At 37.5% G+C, this 23,706-nt stretch overlaps 2 protein-coding genes across 7 annotated transcripts in view; one reads left to right on the top strand and one right to left on the bottom strand.

The window, feature by feature from the left end:
* The first annotated feature begins 481 nt into the window (after positions 1-481).
* LOC122346915 (kynurenine--oxoglutarate transaminase 3) lies at positions 482-6,298 on the top strand. Of its 5 annotated transcripts, none has more exons than XM_043241804.1 (14): positions 482-540; positions 1,487-1,541; positions 1,622-1,686; positions 1,833-1,977; positions 2,055-2,204; positions 2,312-2,398; positions 2,484-2,612; positions 2,685-2,805; positions 2,905-2,981; positions 4,652-4,741; positions 4,828-5,014; positions 5,118-5,191; positions 5,371-5,457; positions 5,631-6,298. In XM_043241804.1, exons 3-14 carry the CDS (start codon positions 1,628-1,630, stop codon positions 5,685-5,687), a joined length of 1,263 nt encoding a protein of 420 aa, XP_043097739.1. In that variant the 5' UTR covers positions 482-540; positions 1,487-1,541; positions 1,622-1,627; the 3' UTR covers positions 5,688-6,298. The 5 variants fall into 5 exon arrangements, with proteins under 5 accessions (XP_043097739.1, XP_043097741.1, XP_043097740.1 ...); XM_043241805.1 differs by lacking the exon at positions 482-540 and adding an exon at positions 821-839; XM_043241803.1 differs by lacking the exon at positions 482-540 and adding an exon at positions 1,258-1,414.
* A 1,909-nt stretch (positions 6,299-8,207) lies between these two features.
* The window catches only part of pkn2b (protein kinase N2b), a 31,357-nt gene continuing 15,858 nt past the window's right edge, over positions 8,208-23,706 (bottom strand). Inside the window, exons 4-22 of one of the 2 annotated variants that reach the window (XM_043241801.1) lie at positions 21,497-21,620; positions 21,244-21,398; positions 20,270-20,483; positions 18,772-18,957; positions 17,906-18,015; positions 15,663-15,806; positions 15,479-15,554; positions 14,372-14,549; positions 13,944-14,064; positions 12,700-12,821; positions 12,519-12,594; positions 12,251-12,342; positions 11,379-11,555; positions 11,221-11,283; positions 11,066-11,142; positions 10,840-10,982; positions 9,867-9,974; positions 9,626-9,706; positions 8,208-9,545 (exon numbers count right to left, since the gene is read on the bottom strand). In XM_043241801.1, coding sequence (XP_043097736.1) covers positions 9,342-9,545; positions 9,626-9,706; positions 9,867-9,974; positions 10,840-10,982; positions 11,066-11,142; positions 11,221-11,283; positions 11,379-11,555; positions 12,251-12,342; positions 12,519-12,594; positions 12,700-12,821; positions 13,944-14,064; positions 14,372-14,549; positions 15,479-15,554; positions 15,663-15,806; positions 17,906-18,015; positions 18,772-18,957; positions 20,270-20,483; positions 21,244-21,398; positions 21,497-21,620 — 2,451 coding nt within the window. In that variant the 3' untranslated portion in view covers positions 8,208-9,341. Of the gene's footprint in view, positions 9,546-9,625; positions 9,707-9,866; positions 9,975-10,839; positions 10,983-11,065; positions 11,143-11,220; positions 11,284-11,378; positions 11,556-12,250; positions 12,343-12,518; positions 12,595-12,699; positions 12,822-13,937; positions 14,065-14,371; positions 14,550-15,478; positions 15,555-15,662; positions 15,807-17,905; positions 18,016-18,771; positions 18,958-20,269; positions 20,484-21,243; positions 21,399-21,496; positions 21,621-23,706 lie in introns of both variants that reach the window. The other variant, XM_043241800.1, reaches the window with a different exon arrangement.

A 23,706-nucleotide genomic window follows, 5' to 3' on the forward strand; every position in this document is an offset into this window, starting at 1 on the left:
TTAGTGAAATATATAAACTTTTTGATGATGTTGTAAAATTCTTGGCTGTTTGTATGAATTTTAGGTTGACATTAGACAATTGGTGACTAATGCAAGAAGTTAGAGGCCTCTATAAATGATTCTTTTAACTCCGTCGACTTCATAAATCTCCTGCCCAGAGGCACAGTTTTCCTGCATGGTCTTTTTTCTATAATAAATTTAACGAGACCGTTACAAACGTGAGTAAAATTGCTACTGTCAGAAGAATTAAATGGTATTTTTAGTTTATCTGATTAAGAAGTAAAAAAATGCATTTGTTTAGCCTCTTGGGAACCCTTTGGTTATAATGATCAGAAACTGTTTCGATGACAAGTAAACGCTTCTCTCTCTCTCTCTCTCTCTCTCTCTCTCTCTCTCTCTCTCTCTCTCTCTCTCTTCTCTCTCTCTCTCTCTCTCTCTCTCTTTTAGAGCTTCAGTTAGATAGTTGATCATCTTTTGGGATGTTTTCTTTTTTTCCTGACCTGTTTGTCGCGAAGGACAGAATATTATACACTAGGTCAGGTAGGTCAGAAAACCGGTCTGAACGACTCGTTTACCAGCCTTGATCGATGCGAAGACGTTTACCATGCGAAAGCAAGTTTTATATATTATATTAGACAAATAATATAATTATTACATTACATTTTAGAGCGCATCTGGCGTCGCGCGGAATTCTTGGCTGTTTGTGGGGATTTTATGTTGACATTAGACAGTGGTGACATCTATGAATGATTCATTTAACTCCGACTACATACACGGTTTTCCACAGTTTTTCTTTCTTCAATAGAGGTGCAATCAAATTAAACGAGACCGTTACAAACGTGAGTAAAATCGCTACTGTCAGAAAAATTAAAGGGTATTTTTAGTATGATATTAAGGAGTAAAAACAATGAATATGGTTCATTGTAAACATTTTTTAGAGTTTCAGTTAGATAATTTATCATCGTTTTGATCTTTTTTTTCCTTTTTTGCTAAAATGTAATTAATATAATATAAAAGTATATGTCACTACGTAAGAAGAGTCACTGAATCGTTGTTAAAGTTCTTTGAACTGATTCGTGAAAATGACTCGGAATTCTCATCCTTGCGAAGAAGACAAATAGTTCATAAATATTTAAATAGCTTATGCGGACTTTATCTTCCACTGACAGTTCCTGAAGAGCAGGGTCATCGAGTAACTTCATTAATACCGACAATCCTCGCCATAGCGGGACTTCCAGAACAGAGCGGTTCACCGGAGAGTCTTATAGCGACTCTTCGATCTGATTGGTCCGCTTTAGAGGCGTAGGACGTTCACGTCAGGCCGAATCTGCTTCCTCCAAACACAAAATATCTATACTCTACCGCAACCAATGAACTGAAAGAAGTGTTATGCCCGTGCCTGCAATGTTTTGAAGTGAGCGATGAGTATTTGAAATAATCTACTTTTGCTAGATATGAATCCTATTCATCTACTTCGTGTTTTCAGATCTGCTCCACGCGTGTTACAAACCAACAGATTTAGAAATTTCACATCCTGCCAAGTGAGTGCAAGTTTTACCGAGTTACTCAGTACTTTTTATTTTGTTAAACGTTCCTTTATTTTGTGCTTTCGCTTTTTTAGTACAAGATGGCATCCATGAAACATAAGAACGCGAAAAGGATAGAAGGTCTGGACAAGAATGTATGGTAAGAGTATATATATATATATATATATATATATATATATATATATATATATATATATATATATATATATATATATATATATAAAAGTATTTGCGAACACATTCACACAGTGTTAAATATTCCTAGCAGTGTCTGTTGTGTTTTAGGGTGGCCTTTACATCAGTGGCAGCAGACCCTTCTATTGTCAATCTTGGACAGGGATACCCAGACATCCCTCCTCCTTCCTACGTGAAAGAGGGTCTGGCTCAGGCTGCGATGGTTGACAGGATAAATCAGTACACACGGGGCTTTGTATGTTCCGTGCACACTTCGGGGTTATCCTGTATTACGTTGAAAAAACACTAAAACGGCTGCATTTCTGTTTTCAGGGCCATCCGAAACTGGTTAAAGCCCTGTCGATGGTATACGGAAGAGTCTACGGCCGCCAGCTCGATCCGTTTAAAGAGATCCTGGTGACCGTAGGTGGATACGGGTCTTTGTTCAGCACTATGCAGGCTCTGGTTGAGGAGGGAGATGAGGTAAAGCGTATTTGCCGCTAGTATGTAACACCCCCGACGCTTAACTGCACTAGATTACGACAAACGCATTCTCTCTTTTCAGTTTTTTTCTTTCTTTTTCAATTCAGGTCATCATTATAGAGCCTTTTTTTGACTGCTATGTTCCCATGGTGAAGATGGCAGGAGGGAAACCGGTTTTGATACCTTTGCGATTGGTGGGTCAGCGCGGGGAATGTTTGCACGCTGTAGCGTTCGATGCACTTTACATTAAGCACAGCACCGGTTTGACCTTCTCTGCAGAAGTCTTCATCGGCAGCAACCAGTGTAAGCAGCGCGGACTGGGTTCTGGACCAGGACGAACTTGCTAGTAAATTCAACTCCAAGACCAAGGCTATCATAATCAACACTCCTAATAACCCCATCGGAAAAGTAAGGTGGCATATATATCGCATTTAGGTCCAAAATGCTTAATGATACCCTAAAGCTCTTTTCTGCTTCTAGGTATTCAGTAGGAGTGAGCTGCAAGCTATTGCGGATCTCTGCATCAAACATGACACGCTGTGCTTCAGTGATGAGGTGTATGAATGGCTCGTGTATAAAGGCCACCGGCATGTAAAGATAGGTACGTGATAATTCTCCAGTGGCGCGTCTTATCTTTTCGTGTCAGTGGATTACTAGTTGGGTAAAGATGTGCTGATTCTGCTGTATTCTGTCTTAACAGCAACCCTCCCTGGAATGTGGGACAGAACCATCACCATCGGCAGCGCAGGGAAAACGTTCAGCGTCACTGGATGGAAGGTATTCGATTGTTATTGTCTTCATTGATCGGATTTATAATAGCAATTCACCCGAAAAAAGGAAAGTTATCTTATTATTTACGCACCATTCTGTCACTTTAAACCCTCTTGCTGAACTTTTTTTTTCTCTGCCGAATTATGATTTCGAAGACTCACCGGAGTCTCCAACGAGGAACAGAAATCCATAAACGCAACATAAACTTATTCAAGCTTGAGATTAAGAAATTATGCATCACGGGAAGTTTGTTGCCAGATCACCATAGAGTGCATTTTGAGCAATTTAGGCACATGTATTTATTTAACCTGTTAACTATCTTTTCCGCTTTTTGACTATAGGCCTTAAAATCAATTTTCCAACTTAAATTGTTATACATTTTGAATGCCTTGGAGCAGAGACTTAAGGTTGGTCTCTTTTTAAAGGAGACATGTGGCAGATTACTGTAATATAATTATATATTACAATAATTATAGTTAATTATAGGTAATTATATTACAAAAATGTTATGGAAGCTCAAGTTTATGAAAATATAAAATGCAAAAATTAAAATATTTATATTCTATATAAATGCAATATTTCACAAAAAGTGCTAGAAAATGAAAACCAAAAATCTAAAGAAATGACATGGTTTGAGTGATCTGAAACATGTCTTTCCATACTTTTCTCAATATTTATAATGCTGATAATCACATTCTGGGCGCATTTCATATTTTATTTTATATTCAAAACACCTTTTTCTTCCTCAAAAAACAATGAATTGTATCTTTGGAACATTTGACGTGAACACGAATGGAGGTTTTTTTATTTTTTTTACTGATCATTACCTCAAAGTAAAGGCAGGAACTTGCTCTCTGACACTGATTAGTACTCTTATTACATATTAATAAATTACAGCCGCCCTGTTAAATACTTTACAAAAATCAGTCACCAAATATGAAAACTAGAGTCTTTAAGCTTTTAAGCGATGTATAGTTGTTCATGTGACAGGAAACTAAATGCACAAGAATGTGGTTCCCTCGCTCCACGCTAAGCTCCTCTCAGGTGTGGTGTGGAGCGGCTTTAGTGTACAGTATCTCATCACGCATGGTTTCGGAGTAAGTTGTAAAAACTTTAGCCAAGTTCTTGCGAAAGCTTGTGGAAACCTTTCCAGTTTAAATATTAACAATTATTAGATATTACAAATAATTTAGTTGTAAAACAAAGCCTTCCACATTTTATTGATTGATTTTATGAATCGCCGTGGCACATTTATACAGACTCTCAGCATTTGAGAAACAAACTCAACAAATTGTCTTTAAAGATTTTATTCTTTGCAAAGAAGGTCAGACACAAACCACAAGAGGGAGGGCAGTCCTCCACTTTTATATCTTAGTCTGACCCTATGTTATAAACCCATACCAGCTGTCCACTTCACTATAAACCTAGTCCCCTTTATTTAGGATCCTCGTGACCCCTAGGTCAAGCGCAGACACCTATGAGTCCCCCGGCTATCCCTCTCTCATCAGTTTTTCATTTTTCCACCACATTGCTATTGTTTTCTTTGCGTGCAAAAAGTGTTCTCATAGCTTGGTAAAACTACGTTGTTGTCACGTGCATTGCAGTTGCATTGCTGTCTACGATCATAGGTAATACAAACATTTTCATAATGTCTTTATTTTCTTTCTTTTTTGCAGCTGGGCTGGTCAGTCGGGCCTGAACACTTGATCAAACACCTCCAGACCGTTATGCAGAACAGCCTCTATACATGTCCGACCCCATTACAGGCGGGTTTTGTCTGTTGTTATATAGTCGCACACACGATGCAGCGTTGTAGAGGACATGTTTGTGATACAGTTGTACCGCACAGTAGGAGGCCGTTGGCCAGGGACTTCTTCGGGACTTTGAGCTGATGGGTAAACCCGACTGCTACTTCACCTCTCTGGCAGAAGAGCTGGAAGGGAAAAGGGACCGCATGGCAGCCATGTTGAGACAGACTGGCATGACTCCAGTGGTCCCAGAGGGAGGATACTTCATGATAGTGGATGTCACAGCACTCGGTAAGTGGCTCGAAGTCATGGTTGATGTAAAAGAAACCCAACAAAAATAACATTTTAAAAGGTGACATTGTGATTAGTGTTCTGTCTTGTCTGTTGAATATAGATCAGGACTTGTCGCATATGGGAGATGATGAACCGTATGACTACAAGTTTGTAAAATGGATGATAAAAGAGAAGGTATTCAGTTTTGTGATTTTAAGGAATAAGCAAAGTACAGTAAAATGAACACACGCACACACACAGGAAGAAAAAACACACAATAAATACATAGTCATCAAAATTTTACATCTATATATATACATATGTACGTGTGTGTTTGTGTGCTATTTATTTATTTTTATTCTTATGTTTTTAAGAAACTGGCTTCGATTCCTGTAACAGCTTTTGTGGGGGAAGATTCAGTAAAGCAGTTTGAGAAATACATTCGTTTGTGCTTTATTAAGGTAAGGAGTGGGTTAACTAGGTTTTTACAGGAAATGCAAAAAATCTATCTGCTACCTAAATAGATAAATAAAAAGAGAAGTTATTAAAAAGAACAACAACAAACAAAAGACATCAAAAGCCTTAGCAGTGCTCATGGTATTTAGTGTTTTGTTTTTGTTTTTTTGAACTACAGCAAGAAAGCACCTTGGATGCAACAGAGGCCATCCTGAAGAGCTGGAACAAAGGCTGATTTCTGAAGCCAGATAATGCAGTGATACGCGTGTGGTACTGCTCAGATTAAACATATAACATACCTTTTATATTGCTGCATCCTCTTACTATAACCTAAACTGTGACTGAAGTGTTTTTAAAGTTTGCAGGATCAGTTATTTTTTTGAGGAAATTTAAAGGTACCTTGTGTCCCAATAATTTCTGAAGGATACTTAATATTGGAGTGATACGGCTCCTGAAAATTCATCACATGACTAAATTATACCTTTAAACATATTATATTTAAATAGAAAACTGATATTCTAAATCGAAATGGTTTAATTTCTTCAAATGTTTTCTTTTTTTTTGCTTAGGTCAGCATAATAGACTTTTCAAAACCATTAAAAAAATCATTCGAACCCCAAGCTTTTCAATAATAGTGTATAGAAATGTGTAAAAGGTGCTTTTATCTCTGGCCCTGGGTGATTGAAACAGCATGCTAGATGCAGGACCGTGTGTTATTTGTTTCGGCTTCGGATCTGAGGTCGGATTCCAACAGTGTGTGTGAAATTATTCAGTCCCGTGTTTTACTTTGCTTTTGCTGTCAATGACATTTAGACAGAATAAAATTCAAAGCTGTTGTGGATGAAACAGGATTAACCTGCATTCCTTTTTACTATTTTTAACTACATTTCTGTGAATAAAAATAATTAAATAATACCATTACTAAATAAATTATGAAAATATTTTTCAATGGAGCCAATAGGATTTCTTTTAGAAGGCGCTATCATTAGTCAACCTCAAGATGGCATCCTTCAACCGGAAAATGTTCAGTATAGGCGTAGAACCTAAAATGAAATTAACTAATATTATTGGCCAGTGAATTTAAATGTAAAACTCTTGGTCGTTTGCTGTTAACAAATAAAGTACATTTAGTCGAGTAGAACGCAATAGGATTACTTGCTAACATGCACAAACCACACACTAAGGTCATCCTTCTCAAAAGGAGTAGTGTGTGCATTCAATAATAATTTTGTTGCATGTATTTATTGCAATAAAATGCAAAAACAAAAGGATCTGGAGTATTTCTATAAAAACACCAACTGTGCTGAAAGACAGTTAAATTCTTCTCCGATTGAAAGTCTTTTATCAACTACACCCAAATTCCCAAACTCCTATATTTCTGTTCACTTCCTTTCAGCAGATAAAAGTTTCTCTGAAGCTCCAGCAAAGTGAAGGGCGGAGCCTCTCCTCTCCAACCTATTTCCCAGCTTCCCTTTCCTCTTCCTGTCTGTAAATCTGTCCCATGTCCCGACAGTCCCCTGGAGAGTATGCAGCCTACTATTTCTGACAGTTTTCCAAGATAACCGACCACTGACTGTCAGACAGCAAAATCAGATTCACACTTAAGTTCAAAAGAGTCCAGATGAAATATAAAAACAGGAAACAAAGTCTGAAGGGGGCCATGGATTTTTGTTTTATTATTATTGTAACACATTTCTCGTGACAATAAATATTTAAAGGTTCAATGTCAAATAAGTGCATTTTCCATGTGAGCTGCGAGAGCTTCTCAAATCTTTCCGGGTGATACAGTAGTTTCACTCACCATTTTGCACCAAACGATCGGTTTCCTTTAAAAACGCCACCGCGGGAGTATTTTGTGTTTATGATACTGTTCAAACACGTCACCTTTATCTCGAAGACAGAGAGGAGGGAGTTAAGGAAGTTCACGGCCTGAATGAACAAAACTAACTCGCTTTCCATGGGAAACCCTTATTACTAACGCAGTGACTCACATAACACACCCAGACAGGACCAGTTAGACCCGCAGAGCGAAAACTAGTGCTCTTCCCCTCAGACAGGTGAAGTGACTCAAACATCAGAAGTGCTTCTGCTTTTTTTTTCCTTTTCACTGAGAATTCATCAAACGCCACCCACGGCAGGAAACGGCAACATTAGCTTATTAGTAAATTCTTTGGACCGGTTTTCATCTGCCACTAACACACACACACACACACACACAAAACACCGTTAAAGCGAGTACCAAAACTTGACCGTCGGGTTTGACCGGACAGGCGCACGTGTCTTCTTCCACCTGTAGTAACACATACATCACATTTTCGCCCAGTAGTAAATCCACCAGGTCTTATTTCTTAAAAGAGGGCACGAACACGTTTAAACGCGCACTTATGTTCTCGCTAAGTACTAGCTGAATGTATAAAACACCAAATACGCGTTTTTTTTCGATATGGCAAGTCAAGAGGGTCAGAACAGTGACGTCAAATATCTATCCGTTTTTATTTCTACTCAAGTAAAACTTAAAAGTGCACGTAAACGCAGCTTAGTTGATATTAGCAGTGTCTTCATTGGTTTGCTCGGAGCACATTCCTCTTTGAAGCTCGACCAAGAGACAGAAAGCAGGTGTTAGTTGTTGTACGGAGTGTTATTTGAGGAAGGTTTTATGATACTCGAGCGGAATAGTTGGCAGGAGTCCATCACCAGCTCTCTCTCAGAGATGGGCGAGTTCACAAACAAGTGGTGTGATCACAGACTTACGAAATCATTTCTATTAAAGGTGGTTTAATGTTGACATATACAACCACAAATTGGCTAAATTGTGAGAAATCGATGTAAAATGACAAAGATCTGAAACGGACTACAAATATTCTTTAAAAAAAATGTCAACTAATAAAACATTACAGCCAGTTTGGCATGACCACATGCCAAAAATATACATTTTTTTTGTTTGTTTTCATGAATATACATTTTTACATTCCATATGAAAAGTTCAGAATTGCTCTCAACTTTGAGCTGCCCTCTCCAAAATGATAATCTTACAATTCATATATATTTATGTGTACAACCATTGTCGTAACATACAGCAGATCCAAATGGCTAATATTCTAAAAATACAGTATAAAACTATAACTTACATTTCTTTTGATGATTAGAGCACAAGGATACTTTTATAGAAATGAAAAGAAACTCTCAAAAGATCAATTAAATTGCAGCTTTCTGTCATATTGCTTTGATAAAATTCAAGTTCGTTTAATCTGCGCTCTTGGCCGAGGTTTTTTTTTTTTTTTTAATAATAATAATAATTCCAATAAAATAGGTAGAAGAACATTTGGCAGAAACGCTTTGGTAGGTTATCTGTACCTCATAGTTATTGTTTGGAAGCCCTTTAAAGAATTTAAGGCATTGAAGGGAATACAAGAAAATAAATAAGTCAAGAGAACTCTCTTTGAGCGTGCTCGTATTGAAAGATGCTCCTATTACAGAGTGAAGAATTTGCAATTTGCTGTCTTGGTCAGGTTCAGTTCTTCAGTTGCGTGTTAAAAATCCCAAAATCTGAAGACAGTAGGCACATTTAAGCTTTTAAAAGCAGAGAAAATGTGTGGAAAATGGAGAGGGAAGCTGCAGTTGATCCTGTTGATTCCTCACAAGTTTATAATGGTCACCAATCAGTGTCCCAGTGCTCTGACAATAAAAAAAAAAAAGATGCCACATTGGGCTACCAAAACTCAACCGCTTCATTCTTGATTCTTAAAACAGGTTATTGTCGATCCTTTAAAAATGGCACAATAAGAGCATAAAGGGAAAGCAGTTTCTTTTCCGATGTGTCCTACAGAGAGGGAGTTGTTCGGCTGGTTCAGTGTTGAGCGTGTGTGAACAGGGTTTATGAGGATCTGGGTTAACACCAGTCAGCGATGTAGTCAAAGTCTGCAAACATCTCCTGCTCGCCGACGGTCAGAACCCTGGGCTCACGAGGAGGAGTCAATATCGGTGCCTCTGAGGTGAATTCGTCGTCAAAGTTACTAACGTCTTCGCGGCCTTTGATGGTCGGCAAAAACGGGGGTCGGATCTTCTTTGCCAGCAGCGCGTCCCAATCCATATTCTGAGGACGAATAAACAAAGTGTTGTGAGACTCCTTTCATCGACGCCTGAAAGTTAAAACAGGTTAAACAGATGACCTACTCTGAAAAAAGGATGCCTCTTCACTTCCTCCGCGTCCCGTTCCCCCGCTCCGAGGCGCCGCTCCGGATTCCTCCTCAACAACTGGAGAAGGAATAGAACGTTTACAGCTTATGAACACAGTTAGGTGGTTAATTAACCTGAGAATATAAAAGTGCCATTACTAAAAGGAACAGTGTTTTCTGGTCTGATTTTAAGGATTGTCGTAAACAATAAAACCGTAGCAGGACAGATCCAAACATACCCTTCTCATTATAGAAATGGCTTCTGTGGAGAGGAACCTTGGATAGCGGACTTCATCGTTAACAATACTGTCAAACACCTCCTCCTCGTCATCACCAGGGAACGGGGACTGTAATTAAAAAAACATTATTTAACTTAATAAAGTATTAAATATTAAGTACCTTTGTATTATTATTTCCGTATCATTAAACATGAGCCTACCTATGCTGGATCTCTGATAAATTCTAATTATAATAAATGTAATCGTAGGTATTGCAGGTAAAATGTTTGTTATTAATTATTACCTACAATGACGTTAACAATAATTAGTTAATAACAGCGCTAGCTAACTAAATTATGCAATCATGTAAAGTCAATAGAAGACTGAAGCATCACATTCTTCTGAAGAGAGAGACGTCAAACAGCACAGATGGAATGTCTGAACAAGTTCTGCTCGAGCAGTTCATTGTTCCACATTAGACAGCTTGACAATTTTTTTCTTTTACTTCAAACTAAAATCAAAAGAACAAACTGACGTGATGTCGTTTCAAACGAAATCTGGCCAAAGTGAAGTTCGTTTTTTTGGAGTTCAAAACGGACCGCCAAAGCAAACTACCATTTTGCTGGTTTTCTCCATTGTTGTTGTTTATTTTGTTACTGAGAGATATTTACATATGCATTAAAACCTTCAGCGTAGGTGCTGTCAGGATGTTGCTGCTTAAGTATTTTGAACTTTTGTTTTACTCCTAAGCAAAGAACGAAAATGAAGTTTGTTTTAAGTATAAGAGGCTTTGACGGTGACTGAAGTTCTAATTATTTTAAATTAAAATGAATGCAAGTGAACTTTTTAGAGGGACCTTTTTTATTCACTGTGATGTGTTTTTTATTCTTTTAGCCAACCAACAAGTTCAGGTTAACAACATTAACCGCACTCTATATATTTCCATTTGCAGATCGATATAGTATCCATCCATCCATCCATCCATCCGTCATACCTCTCCAACCAACATCTCAAAGATGAGAACTCCCAGACCCCACCAGTCCACTGCTCTCGTGTATGACGTCTCGGTTAAAACCTCCGGTGCCAAGAACTCAGGAGTGCCACAGAAAGTACTGGTGCGATCTTTAAAGCCCATTCCTACGTGACAGGAGATGAATTGAGTTCAACATTAACGTTAGACAAACAACACAAACTTCATCGTCTAAAAGTGCATCGTCTACCTTCTTTGCAAAGACCAAAATCTGCGATCTTGACATATCCCTCGGTGTCTAGCAAGAGGTTATCTAGCTTCAAATCCCTGCAGCAGAAAGTGTGTGACAGTCACGTGTGGTTCATGAAACATTCGTAAAGTCTTACATCCGGAACCGACGCTTACCTGTACACTATTTTATGGTCATGCAGAAACTGCAGTCCCAAGACGACACAAGCAGCATAAAAACTGAGGACATAAAAAACAATTTTTTTTTTTTTTTTTTACTTTTGGGAAACGATCACGTCAAAGTGACAGCAGCAATAGTAAACTGAGTCACTCACACAGAGCGCGGTTCAGAGAACACGTCTGCATGAATGTGCATCATCAGGTCTCCTCCTGCTGCGTACTCCATGACGAAACACACATGCTCCTTGGTCTGGAAACAAGCGAAGAGGTTCACCAGGAACGGATGTCGAACACTGTTCACGGTCTCAAAGATCCTCTTCTCGCACATGAGGCTGTGGAGTAAATAAAGAGCGTTACACAAAACATGCCCGTTTGATTTTCCCTCCAACAATTCCAGTGAAAAATCTATATTTAGCTATATTGCTGCATTTAAGAATTACTATTTCAGCATGTCCTCCAGCACTTTTAAAAGCAGAAAGACGACATTAACTGAATGCATAGCGATTATAAGTCAAGAAGCTAAAAATTTGTGCTTTTAAGTCAATTATCCAGATGCAAATTTTGTTAATGCATGTAGAATTTCATTTGTAGATTATATAAAAAACAAACAGTCTAACAGTTTTGTTTTCATTTTAACTGTATTACAAAGATAAGAGAAGATTGAAAACTGGAAGCGACGATAGGTCAGGAAGACTTGCAGTGTCAATCTAAATGAAGTTAGGTAACCAATGACAATATTTAGCATACTGTCAACCTAAAAGTTATTTGAACTGCGTTTTATTCAAAATAAAATGGATTAAAATGAATGAATGTGACAAGCTAAAACACTGGCTAAAAACATTTCTAGCAAAAGACTTTGCGTAGCGGCTCCACCATGTCTAGAGTACAGCTCTGACTCTTTGGCCTTAATAATAACAGGAAGTAAAACAGAAGCAGAACAGTCCGCAGTATACGATAACTGACGCTTCCAAGCATCGTCATGAAGTTGTTCATTTATTTTACTTATACGCACATAGATAGCATTTACCTGTCAACTTCATCCCTTGCAACGATGTCGCCTTTCTTCAAAGCTTTAATGGCAAACATTTCTCCAGTGGTCTTGTACTCGGAAAGTAAAACCTGTTGAATAATTAAAGAGAGGAGACAATGAAACTATCTGCAGGAGCCCCATCACATATTGCCAACATGCAGAGACAACCGGGCGCCATCACATGAATGGTTAATATACTGTAGCACATTAATGGCACATTTTACAGAGCTCGGCTTATTGCACGTGAAAGCAAGTTTAAGTTTACCTTTCCAAAGTGGCCACGCCCCAGAACAGCTACACATTTGAAGTCTGTCAAACTGAATTGGACTTCCTCTTCTTCCCTAAAGACATGAGCACACACTTTGAGCATCTGACTCCTATTAACGTATGCGCAGTGTTTATTTGTAGCCGTGATGTCAATCATCCGCAAAATGGGAACCAACTACCTTATTTTAGTTTTTCGTTGAACTGCAGTCAGTTCCAGGTCAGCCTGCTCATTTTCAACCAGACTGTCATAATCTGGTTTAACTACTGTATTGTTCAGGAAGTCAAAGGTCGCTAGGGCATCCTGTAGGCGAGAGGCATTTAAGAGTTTTTCAGAAAAACTTCAAGAGAACTCCCTTTATTAATAATACTGGCATTGAAGAGACCGTTCCGACGGGAAAAAAAAAAGATTCCGTCAATGTTCACCTTTAAGCATTATATTCCAAACCGATACGAGTAACCTTTTCCAATCAAACATATAAGGACATATAAGACAGGATGATGAAGCTGTTCTTTTCTATACAATCAAAGTGAATGGCGACCAGGGCGACTTTGCTGTAGCTCTGTAATCTTATTAATCCAGTTGTATTATTGAATATGCCAGTGTTTCCCAAGCTTTCTTTATTTATAGGCACTAGAAGTGTCCATAGATTTAATTAAGTAACTAAAAACATCTCAGGATTCCGAAGGATTTAAGAGCGACAGGATCTTCATGAATCCAATTCTTTTTAACTAATGAACTTGCATGACCTTTCCTGTCATTAGTCATGCTGGAACTTTTTCAATTTAAGGGTAAAAAAAAATTCTACCCAATAAAATGTTTTAGAGCTCAACATAATTGTAAAAAAAAAAAAAAAATAAATAATATATATATATATATATATATATATATATATATATATATATATATATATATATATATATATATATATATATATTTTTTTTTTTTTTTTTTTTTTCTCAATGTATACACATTTTAAATATCCTGTTTTTTAGTTGTTTAGTTGCTTTTTTTTTTAAAGCTTGTCTTGTCTCATTTAAAACAATTTCAGAAGTTTGGCAAGGCCGGTTTAAAGTTTAAAGGCCACTGGAACGCATGCATCTGATCACATCACACATCATCTGTTAAAAGACATTCCCAACAACATCTGGCAGCAAACTTCATTCAAAATAACTTGTAATGAAATCTCATTCACCTTCATGTATATTTAAATAATAATCAGTGAATAACAACTTAAATTACTTTTCATCACCCTAAGCTTTCAATCCCAAATTCATTTTCATCCTTCCCCTTTCACTGTATGGAAAATTATGGTATCAACATTTTGCCAAGAGACAGAAATAAGTTGAGACTGTCTGGATCAACATGACGTTTTTCAGTTCTGGGTTCACTATTCCTTTAAAGCATCCACTCCTGTACCTGCACCTCTTTTCCCTCTGGGATCTTATCCGGTGATGCAGTTTCCTCAATCTCGACGTCGATGGAGTGCCGTTTTGAGGGAGGGGTGGCTGTTTTGTCAAAGTCTAATTTGGTCACAGTGGGGTCGCTGAATGAGAGAAGACAAATCATGAGTTGACTACATGCCAGGTTCCATTTTAAACAGTCCAGTGGCTTTGTTTGGGGGTTTGGAGATTTACAGAACAGCTACATTATGGAATGCATACACAGGGATACTGAGCAGCAATCTTAAGTCATCTCATTTTCTAAATATAGAGCACCAATTATGTTTCCAGACAGATTAGTCACTGTTTATCAAAGACTCCGGAATAATTCGAAGGCTTTCCGCTACCAGATGCTCTTTTAGGAAATGAGTCTGTCTGGATGGGCTGGAATGCATTTGAACGCGTGTGTACCTGGGTAGGGAGTGGGCGTCTGGGTGGCCGATGGGTACTGTTTCAGGGCTCAAAGCTGAGCCTAGATCGGCCGCCTGAGGACTGAATGAGGTATTGATTGATGGAATGGCTCTTCTCACCAATCTGCCCCAGGTGGCGATGTTAATGTTCATCTGAGGGGCACGCAGGAATGTTTTACCTGAGAGGAACAAGGTTTGTGTATGAGATGAAAAAAGCAGAAGCAAACTTCTGAAGAGTACATAACATTAATTCCAAAACCCAGTGTTCTATTCATGTAGACGCTCATTCAATACACTGTGGACATGCTCTCCGGCTCTTCCAAAATATCTAAGATGCCTTTTTTTAGCACAATTCAACATCATAGCATATTTATTTCATATCTTTCATCTGAGAATGTTCTGTGACAAGCTCTACAAGAAAGCTGATCCAGGACGCCTAAATATTTGTGTGAAAGCCTGTTCACATAGGGCCAATATTTTGTGTCAGAACAATGTGGTAAACATTTCAATATGAATGACAGTCTCTCTTCTCTTTGTACTCTTGTATTGTAAAAAAAAAAAACAAAAAAACAAAAAACGGTAAAATCTGAACAGCCTGAAAACATGTAAACAGACTATTTCTAGTGCCACGTCCTGTCAAAGATTTAATTTACTAAATGTAATGTTCATTCAGCCCCATCTGCAGTTCTTACGCACTGGTCTGAACAGACAAATCACGTGTGAAAACCAAATCTACGTGCCATTCGTGTCGATTTAACAGGCCTCGGATAGCCTTATTACAGCATTGCGCTGTTAGCTTAGCAAAATGCTAACGGAAACTTTTGACCCGAGTCCCCAATGAGGAGCACTGTTTGTGGGACTTTTGAAACCAAGCTTAAGTCTCTAAACCAGCAAATTCACCTTCTTTGTCCATAAATGGTTCAAACGAGTTCAAACAAGGAGGTCAAAGTTCATTCTGACTTCACTCTGTAAACACTGGCCCCAGAGCAGTGCAATATTGAACCACAGTACTGTGTGTGTCAAAAGTAGGCAGCTTAATCTAATCTGTTTAAGTGAACATGTCAGCCCTTTTCAACACCGAGGCATATTTGCCACTTCATAACCTTACCTTGCTGTTTGGAGAAGATTTTCTTTTGCCTTTGTAGTTTAGGTCGCCTCTCAATAACTGGGTTAAAAAACGTAACCTGTATCCAAAGAGGTAGAGAGAATATCAATATAAATTTCCTCTAAAAGGCCATCAAACTTTTATATAGCATTTATATTGCTGTGTGTAATGAAAAAAATGAAAGTACCTCAGCAAACAGTGTTCCTTGCGGTTCCAGGTAAAGGCACATGCCATGACGCTGGTTGTCCAGGAAGTCTTCCAGCCGTAAAAACTTAACAGCACACAGCGAGCGCCAGTCTCTCCAGTACACAGCTATCTCCAGCTCACGAGACTACAGGTCAACCAAAAAAAAAATATATATATAGATCTTTTATTAAGTATACACACACACACATACATACACAAGTGTATATACTGCATATAGCCTTGGTGAGGATAAACAAACAAATAAATAATAGTAACTTAAAATGGACAGAAGAAATTCGCTCAACCCAAAATAAATTAATAAATACATATTTTATTTAATAAAGATTTATTTTTTGTTGCCATTTTTACCCTTTATTTTGATAGGACAGTAAAGGCCCCAATATACTTCAAACTAAGTTCTTTTTCGTTCTTAGTCTGAGGGTAAAAAGACGTTTGAGGAACCTGAGAGGCGGGGTGTGGATTAATGCAAACATGACCTCACGCCTGACCTCGGCTGAATGAGAAAAGAGCAGGGGGAAAAAGAAATATCACGTCAAAGGTGGTGGACATTTAGAACACATCCACCTCGGACCAAATGGTAGCTCAGAACTCAGTTTGCTTTGGTGAGCCGATTTGAACTGACAAAACAAAAGGATTTTGTTCGAAAATACAATTTCAGTTTATTCTTGGATTTCTTTGAATAATATCAGTGGGAGCAAGAGGGGTTGGGGGGGTCTAGTGCAAGTCTACACTAGAGGCTTAATAACTACTGGCTAGTTTGTAACTAAGTTTATACATTTGGTTGCACCAGTTATTCGTAAGGCTGGACGTAGCTAGCAGTTCGTAAGCTCGTAAGTTATGTGCAGTCGTATAATGTGACTTAAATCAGGGGTCACCAAACTTGTTCCTGGAGGGCCAGTGTCCTGTAGAGTTTAGCTCCGACCCATTCACACACAACCCCGGACCAGTTCATCAAGGTTTTGCTTGGTATACTTGAAACATCAAGGCAGATGTATTAAGTGAAGTTGGAGCTAAACACTCCAGAACACCGGCCCTCCAGGACCGAGTGTGGTGACCCCTGCCCTAAATCAGCCCATAGAAACCTTCAAATGAGTGAGAAGAACTTAAATGCTATGATTTTTAATTCATCCTTCGTTTTAACTTCTTTTGCCTCAACGGTAAAAACAAGTTTCTATAAAAAAAATGATGCATTAAAAAAAATTAGGTTATATCTAAATAACATTCAAAAACTGTATTTGAAATAAATAATGATTAATAAATAGTGAAAGGAAAAAAAATAAATGTCATTTACATATTATTTTATAGAAACATGATGCACTAAAAAGCATGTTTAAACACCGTTGGCGCTGACAGCTCAATTCAAATGTAAACGTTATATTTATGACAAATGTTTTGAATGCCAGTTAAAATTTGTATTTGAGAGAATACTGGTCAAGTTAATTTATTGATGAAGTTAAAAACGCCCAACAGTCACCACTTGTGTGTTTTACTACAGTTCACAGCCAACGGTTTGACATTTATAGACCTTTTACAGGTCTTTTCAGAGCCTGTCTGCCATTACACAACTGCTGATTAGAGCTCTCACGTTGACTGCCGTGAGATTAAACGCTTATGCCGTCACACAGCCAAAAGCAAGTCCAAACCCATAGGCATGTGTGTGTGTAAATAATAATCGTCCCTCAAAAATTAATAAAATAACATAGCAAGTAAGCCTCTATGTTTACAGGAATCACTAATGATGTAACCGAAGAAGTCATTTATTACACCCTTATTTAACCCTTGCTCCTTTGGGAGATGTCAAATAGAAACCTGAACAGTTCCATCTACAGAAAAATAAAAATCTCCTGAAATCAAATACAAAATCAGCCCATTTCTCAATGTGGAGCAATGGCGATACATTATAAAGGACAAGTTGGGAAAAATAACAGGGAACTAATGCCGACTGTAAACATGTGAACATTAAAATTAAACCGACTCAAACGCATAGCCATCATAGAAAGGGGACAATTATATATGTGAGAGTAAAGAGATTACGAATGATGACTTTTGATCCGCCTTGTCTGAGTTTCCATAAGAACTGGGTCAAATCTGGGATTAACATTTCCAAAGTTAATTGAGAGAGGCTGGAATGGAGAGCATGTGTGCCCATCTACTCATGTGTCGAGAGGATTATGGGATAAGACTGTTTGACAAGTGTGTTTTATGCATTTTTTCTTGCATTACCCGGTCAAGTTCAAGCGTGAACTTCTGATCCCAAGATTGGTTGCTAACTGGCTTCCAATGAGTCTGTCCCACAACTGTGTTGTCCAGCTTCAGAACGGCACTGATTTCATCTGTCATAAAAGTACAAAACAACTTACAAACATAAATATAAATTCACTGATGTGTATTTAATACATTCATTGTTTTTTATTTTTTTAATTATTGTTAAATAATAATAATAATAATAATAATAATAATAATAATAATAATAATAAAAATTTAAGAAGATATTTTGAAAAACGTTGGTAACCAGGCTGTTGTGGGTCACTTATGACTTCCATAGTAGTAAAAAAAATGTCAATGGTGACCCAAAACGGCCTGGTTAAAAACTTTTTTTTTTTTTAATATCTTCCTTTGTGTTCGGCAGAACAAAGAAATTAATCCGGGTTTGGAACGACTTGAGGGTCAATAAATGATGACAGAATTTTTATTGCTTTAATATTTTTTTGGAAGCAGTGAAATTTTTACATGATTAAATGGAAAATATAAAGCTAAAAAAAAACAGCATTTATTTACTTTCATAATATTATGCCTTATGTATCTTTACTGTCACCTTTAATCAACTTTTGGATGATAAGTCAGAACAAGTGTTATTTTCCGCATGATTGTATAGAATAAACATAACAAATTTAACATCAGAGTGAAAAAATGATTTACTTTTTAGTTGAATAAATGAAGTTTAATTTGTCTGAATTTTGTTCAATTTACAGGCACTACCAGATGTGTTCTGCTTTAGAACGAAACCGTGGAGCGCAACGGCCATGAAAGATTCTCATGAATGATATGAACTTGGACAAGCATTTGAAACAAACATAAAGCCACTCAACTGGACAGATCATCGGACTTGGAGAGCGTTCGGCTGCTGCCAGATTTGTTCTTGTTTCCCCGGCTCATAAATGAAGAACGTGCCTCACTGGGGCTCCAGCCGGGCAGAGAAACAGATGCCGTCTTAGAGCGACCTGGGACGTTCTCCAGGAGGTCCTGACAGCCCATGAGCCTCACGTCTAATGTGCCTGTGGATTTACAACAGAAACCCAACTCAGAGCCAAAACGCTGCGTGATCCGAGATGTAAATCACCGAACACATCTATTCTGATTAACACGAGATAACACAAGTGTGCAAAACAAATGCAAAAATCTATTTCAAGACGCTCGAAGGCTTATAGAGCCTTATATGGAAAGCGCTACGAGTCTATAATGTAACGTAAGCCCTCTCATTCTCCTTCAGAGTGAAGGTCAAAGTTGCGTGTGATAAAGGCAAGGGAGGGGAAGGGGACCGCCAGGGCCAAGAGTGTTGACACGGTGTGAAAAGTCGAATGTAGTTCTTACATGCCTACACCCAGACAGCTGTTGCCTTCTCAAACAGGGATATATGTACAGTGCCATGTGTTGTGACAAAGGACTAAAGTGCCTGTTCACACCGACAGAGAATATTTGCAGTGAACAAGACTATAAATTGAAACAATGAATTCCCATGGATCTGTTAACGGATACTAAATTTGTCTGAAGACTGGACGAATTTTTCCCTTCCATGTATAGGCTTTTTCTTCTACCAGCGCCACCTACCAATAAAATATAAGCATATGGATTTTTGCAACAGTTCCTGCATACTACAGTACAATTGGGGGTGCTATTTTACCAACTAGTAATGAATGCTGACAAATAATCCTGCTTATAGTGGAATTCATTTGCTTTCTCTCTCTCTCTTTTTTTTGATGCTTCAGATGCTCAGAAAGACATACAAGTAAACAATATGACTTGAGGTTTAACTCCAAGTCTTTATCTGATAAAGACATTTAATTTAGGCTTAAATTCACTCAAACACTGATCAACACGCATGCACGGAGCACATCAGAAATGGTCAACAGCATTTCAAACTAACTTGCTTGGAAAGCGACAACAAACGTCACTGTTACTCTGTCCACAAGCTAGCACTTTCGAGCTGTGCAATGATCAAAGTTTTGAAAAATTTGAGCCTCAACTAAATTAATCCTCAATTTATAAGGATCGCTTAATTTTCCAAAGCATCATATTTTTGGTGGAACGGCTTTCAATGGAGAGACAGAAATCTCACAGGTTTCATTAAAAATATCTACATTTTGATGGACCCCTAAGGTTTTTGAACAGAAAAATATCTAAAATATGCATTGTGCCAGCTGTTGGACTGGAGTAAATTTGGTGAAAATGGGTCTGTTTTGTGATTTAATTCACTTTCGCACTTTTCTCTCAGTGTGCACAGGTTTTCATCCCATTACGAAGTGTCTAAGTTATAAAACCAATCTAAAATATCACTGGTAAATGCTATGTGACTATGGATTTTGTTACCGGTCAGAGCAGCTGGTTTGGCCACAGTGCTGTACTTGTTGCTGGTGGACATGATGCTTTGGCGTGGACTGAGAGGTGGGGAGGACACCATTGCTAACTCCTCCATAATCAGATTGCTCTTCGGGTGATTTTTGGGCAGCTCACTGAGTCTCTGCTCCAGAGAGAACTTCAGCAGGTCTAGCTTCTGGCTGGATTCATTCAAACGGGCTTGTGCCTACGAAAGTCAGACAGGGTTTAAAAATGCATACAGACAGAAACACTCACATTCTGAATGCGAACGTGCTGCCTCAGAGAGAAAGGATTTCAATTTCTGTCACAAAATGGTCTTATACCAGAAACTATTGTAGTGTTGATCATATTATTATAATTACTATTATTCAATAATAATTGTAATAGTTTAAAGTAATAATTACTACGAAATAATATCCTTACAGTAATATTTTTTTAAATCACTACAATTATTTATTATGCTTTTCCCAAACCATTCAACCCTACTATTTAAACCCATTAAAATAGTTGTTTTTTCAGCTTTTGTATAACTATTTTTATTTTCTGAGACTGCACTTCCCAAGTTCATCCCATAATTCTAGACTTATTATTATTATTATTTTTTTACCAGAACTATTAAAATAATTAGTTTTACTGCAGAAAAACAACACTTCGCAATATCAGTTTTACTCCAATGTCATGCAAAAAAAATAAATAAACTTAATTCATTCTCCAACAGATGGAAAAAACTGAGTATATCTCTCACAGGAATAAAACAATTACATGACAGCTCTAAAGACCATTTAACCACTCTGTGTCATACCACAATTATGGTGTAAAGTGAGAAAAGCTGTAAACATTTGGCCCTTGAGGCAACGCAGGCTATTAAAAGTATACAGTTAAATGAAAAGCTGTATTAAACGGATACAGATGGGATGAGAAACGACTCTAAAAATCATTATACTTTATAAATGAATGAATCGGACCTCTGAATGAGCTTTCTTCTCCGTCACCTTCCCCGTTCCCAGCAGTTTCATCACATTCTTGGCACCTTCTGCAACAGCAGACTCTATCCGGAAGTGATGTCGGAGCTCTTCTATCCTCAAGTCCAGAGGACTGATTATAGGCTTGCTTGAAGTAACTGCGAGCATCAGATTTATGTTTTATTACCACACTCCTGCCCATTTAAATTGCAAATCGCATATATAATTAGAGAGAAAAATCAGGTCCACCGCATACCGTCATTGTTCTCGTAGTTCATCTCGCTGGTCTGGCTGGCTTTGAGAATCTGCATTCGAATGAACTCTATCTTTGTCTTGCTGTCTTGAAGCATCTGTTGAGCTGCTGCAAGCAGTTTGCGGTCCTACAGATGAAGCCACAGGAGGAGGGGGGAAAAAAAAAAACAACACAAGAGAGGAGTTCAGAAAAGAACAGGAGGAATAAAAAGTGCATAAACAGCACTTTGTAATGACAAGTGTTACGCATTTCAGTTTATAAACGTTCACATAGAAATACAAACGGAAATATACATTTTGGTTCCATTTCTATTTCATATAAATGCTGCTCTTTTTAGCTTTCTATTTAAAGAATTCAGGTCTTGTGGCACTTTAGACTGGAATAATGCCTACTGAAATTTTCACTTTCCCGTCATTATTTTAAAAACAAGTTATTTGGTTTAAACTAACATTTTACAAAATTACTATATTTTTTAAAACAGACAAATGCGGCCTTATTTAGTATTAGACGATTTAAAAGCATTAAAATAATCATACAGATTTAAAACTTTGCAACAGCAGCGCATGAATCAAGGTTTTATTACGATTTAAATGGATGTTAGTATTTCAAACCATTACTGCATAGAACTGACTCACACAGTATTTACTTATATCTTAACACCATATCAGCAACAATGGCTTTAGTCATGTCAGCATTAACAGTATCATATTTCAGCACATTTGCTAAAAAAAGCAATCACTATATATAAAAAAAAACAAAGCAACGACAATAATACTAATAAAAATTATATAGATTCTTTTAATTTAATTAGTGATAAATTAAAAAATTCTTTTAGAAGACACCTTTTAAAAAAAATATGTTAAATGTTAATATAATTTAATATTGGGCATTCATTAAAATGTTTTTTTACATTTAAAATTGACTTGTTTCTATTTTCCTATTTCAATAAATAAGAATGGTTGAGTCTTGAATGTCTAATCTGACGTTTTATCAACCTGGTCATATAAAAACAGCAATTCATTTTTCATTTACTACTGGATTCACTTCAAACAGCTCATTGTAAATGCATTTATTTTATTCAATTTACCATTTATCAAAAGATAACCGTGGTGTACAGCCCTAAGCGTTTTAACATTAGACCACCTTATTATGTATATAACTCATTAAGTTGCTTTTTGAGGCAGCCTAAAAAAAAAATCCCTCGAATAACTGTCAGTTTTGACAGCTCTAAAATGATTTAAGTAAAATGTGTTATGAATATTGAATTATTATTATGCATTAACTGTTCTATAAAAATGGTCGTTGAGGCCATACTCTATTGTGAAAATACACGGAGTAAGCTACAGCATGACTTTAGGCCTAAAAAAGAAATAGTTCACCCAAAAATAAAAATACTGTCATCATCTACTCTCCCTTGAGTAGTTCCAAATCTGCATGACAGACGACGACAGAATTTTCAGTTTTGGGTGAAATGTTCTTTAATACATAATACTCATACTTTAGTATTCGTATACTTAATTCATATTCGTAATAAAAATGAAAACCACAAATTAAAAACGAAACCATTCAAAACTTTGAAGCGAAAAGGGACGTTTAAAGGACCGAGTCATGAATCTCTATGGACTAAACTTCCTGTAGCCAGCCATTAGAGGCTGACGTTACCTTAAAGGCCTTTCCTCCGGATGTCTAAAGCAGCTGAGAACCTGCATGAAGGACTCACCACTTACAGTCCAACCAACGGCGTGCGTTTGGGGAGGGAATACCTGTTAGCAATTCCCTTTGGTGCCACTAGCGGTGCAAAAACACAGCTTTAAAGATCTTAAACGGAGCAGTCGTGGGCCAGCAGAAATGTAGGAGTATCACTTAATCGGTGCGACTCAAATGAAGTCATGTGCCGTAGTGCCGAGTATGTTTTTGTAACAGTTTACGGAGTACTAAACGGTTCATACATCTGGAAATAAGTCAGACTCCCTTCAGTTCTGTCTCCCTGTGTTTATCACTCCGCACCCCCAAAGACTGTGCTGATCTAACAGAAAGCCTTTGTGAGACTTAGATGCTAATTTTAGCCACAGAGCCTCTTTAATTAACAGCGTGGTTCTTGATAAAAGGGAGGAAAGGAGGGTCGGACACTTTAGACCAAAGCCAAACCGAGCCGTGAGAGCGATTCTGTTGATACTACATGTATGTTTTCAGACACACTACATGCAAAGCTT

This window comes from Puntigrus tetrazona, chromosome 6 (assembly GCF_018831695.1).
Source record: "Puntigrus tetrazona isolate hp1 chromosome 6, ASM1883169v1, whole genome shotgun sequence".
Classification (NCBI taxonomy): domain Eukaryota; kingdom Metazoa; phylum Chordata; class Actinopteri; order Cypriniformes; family Cyprinidae; genus Puntigrus; species Puntigrus tetrazona.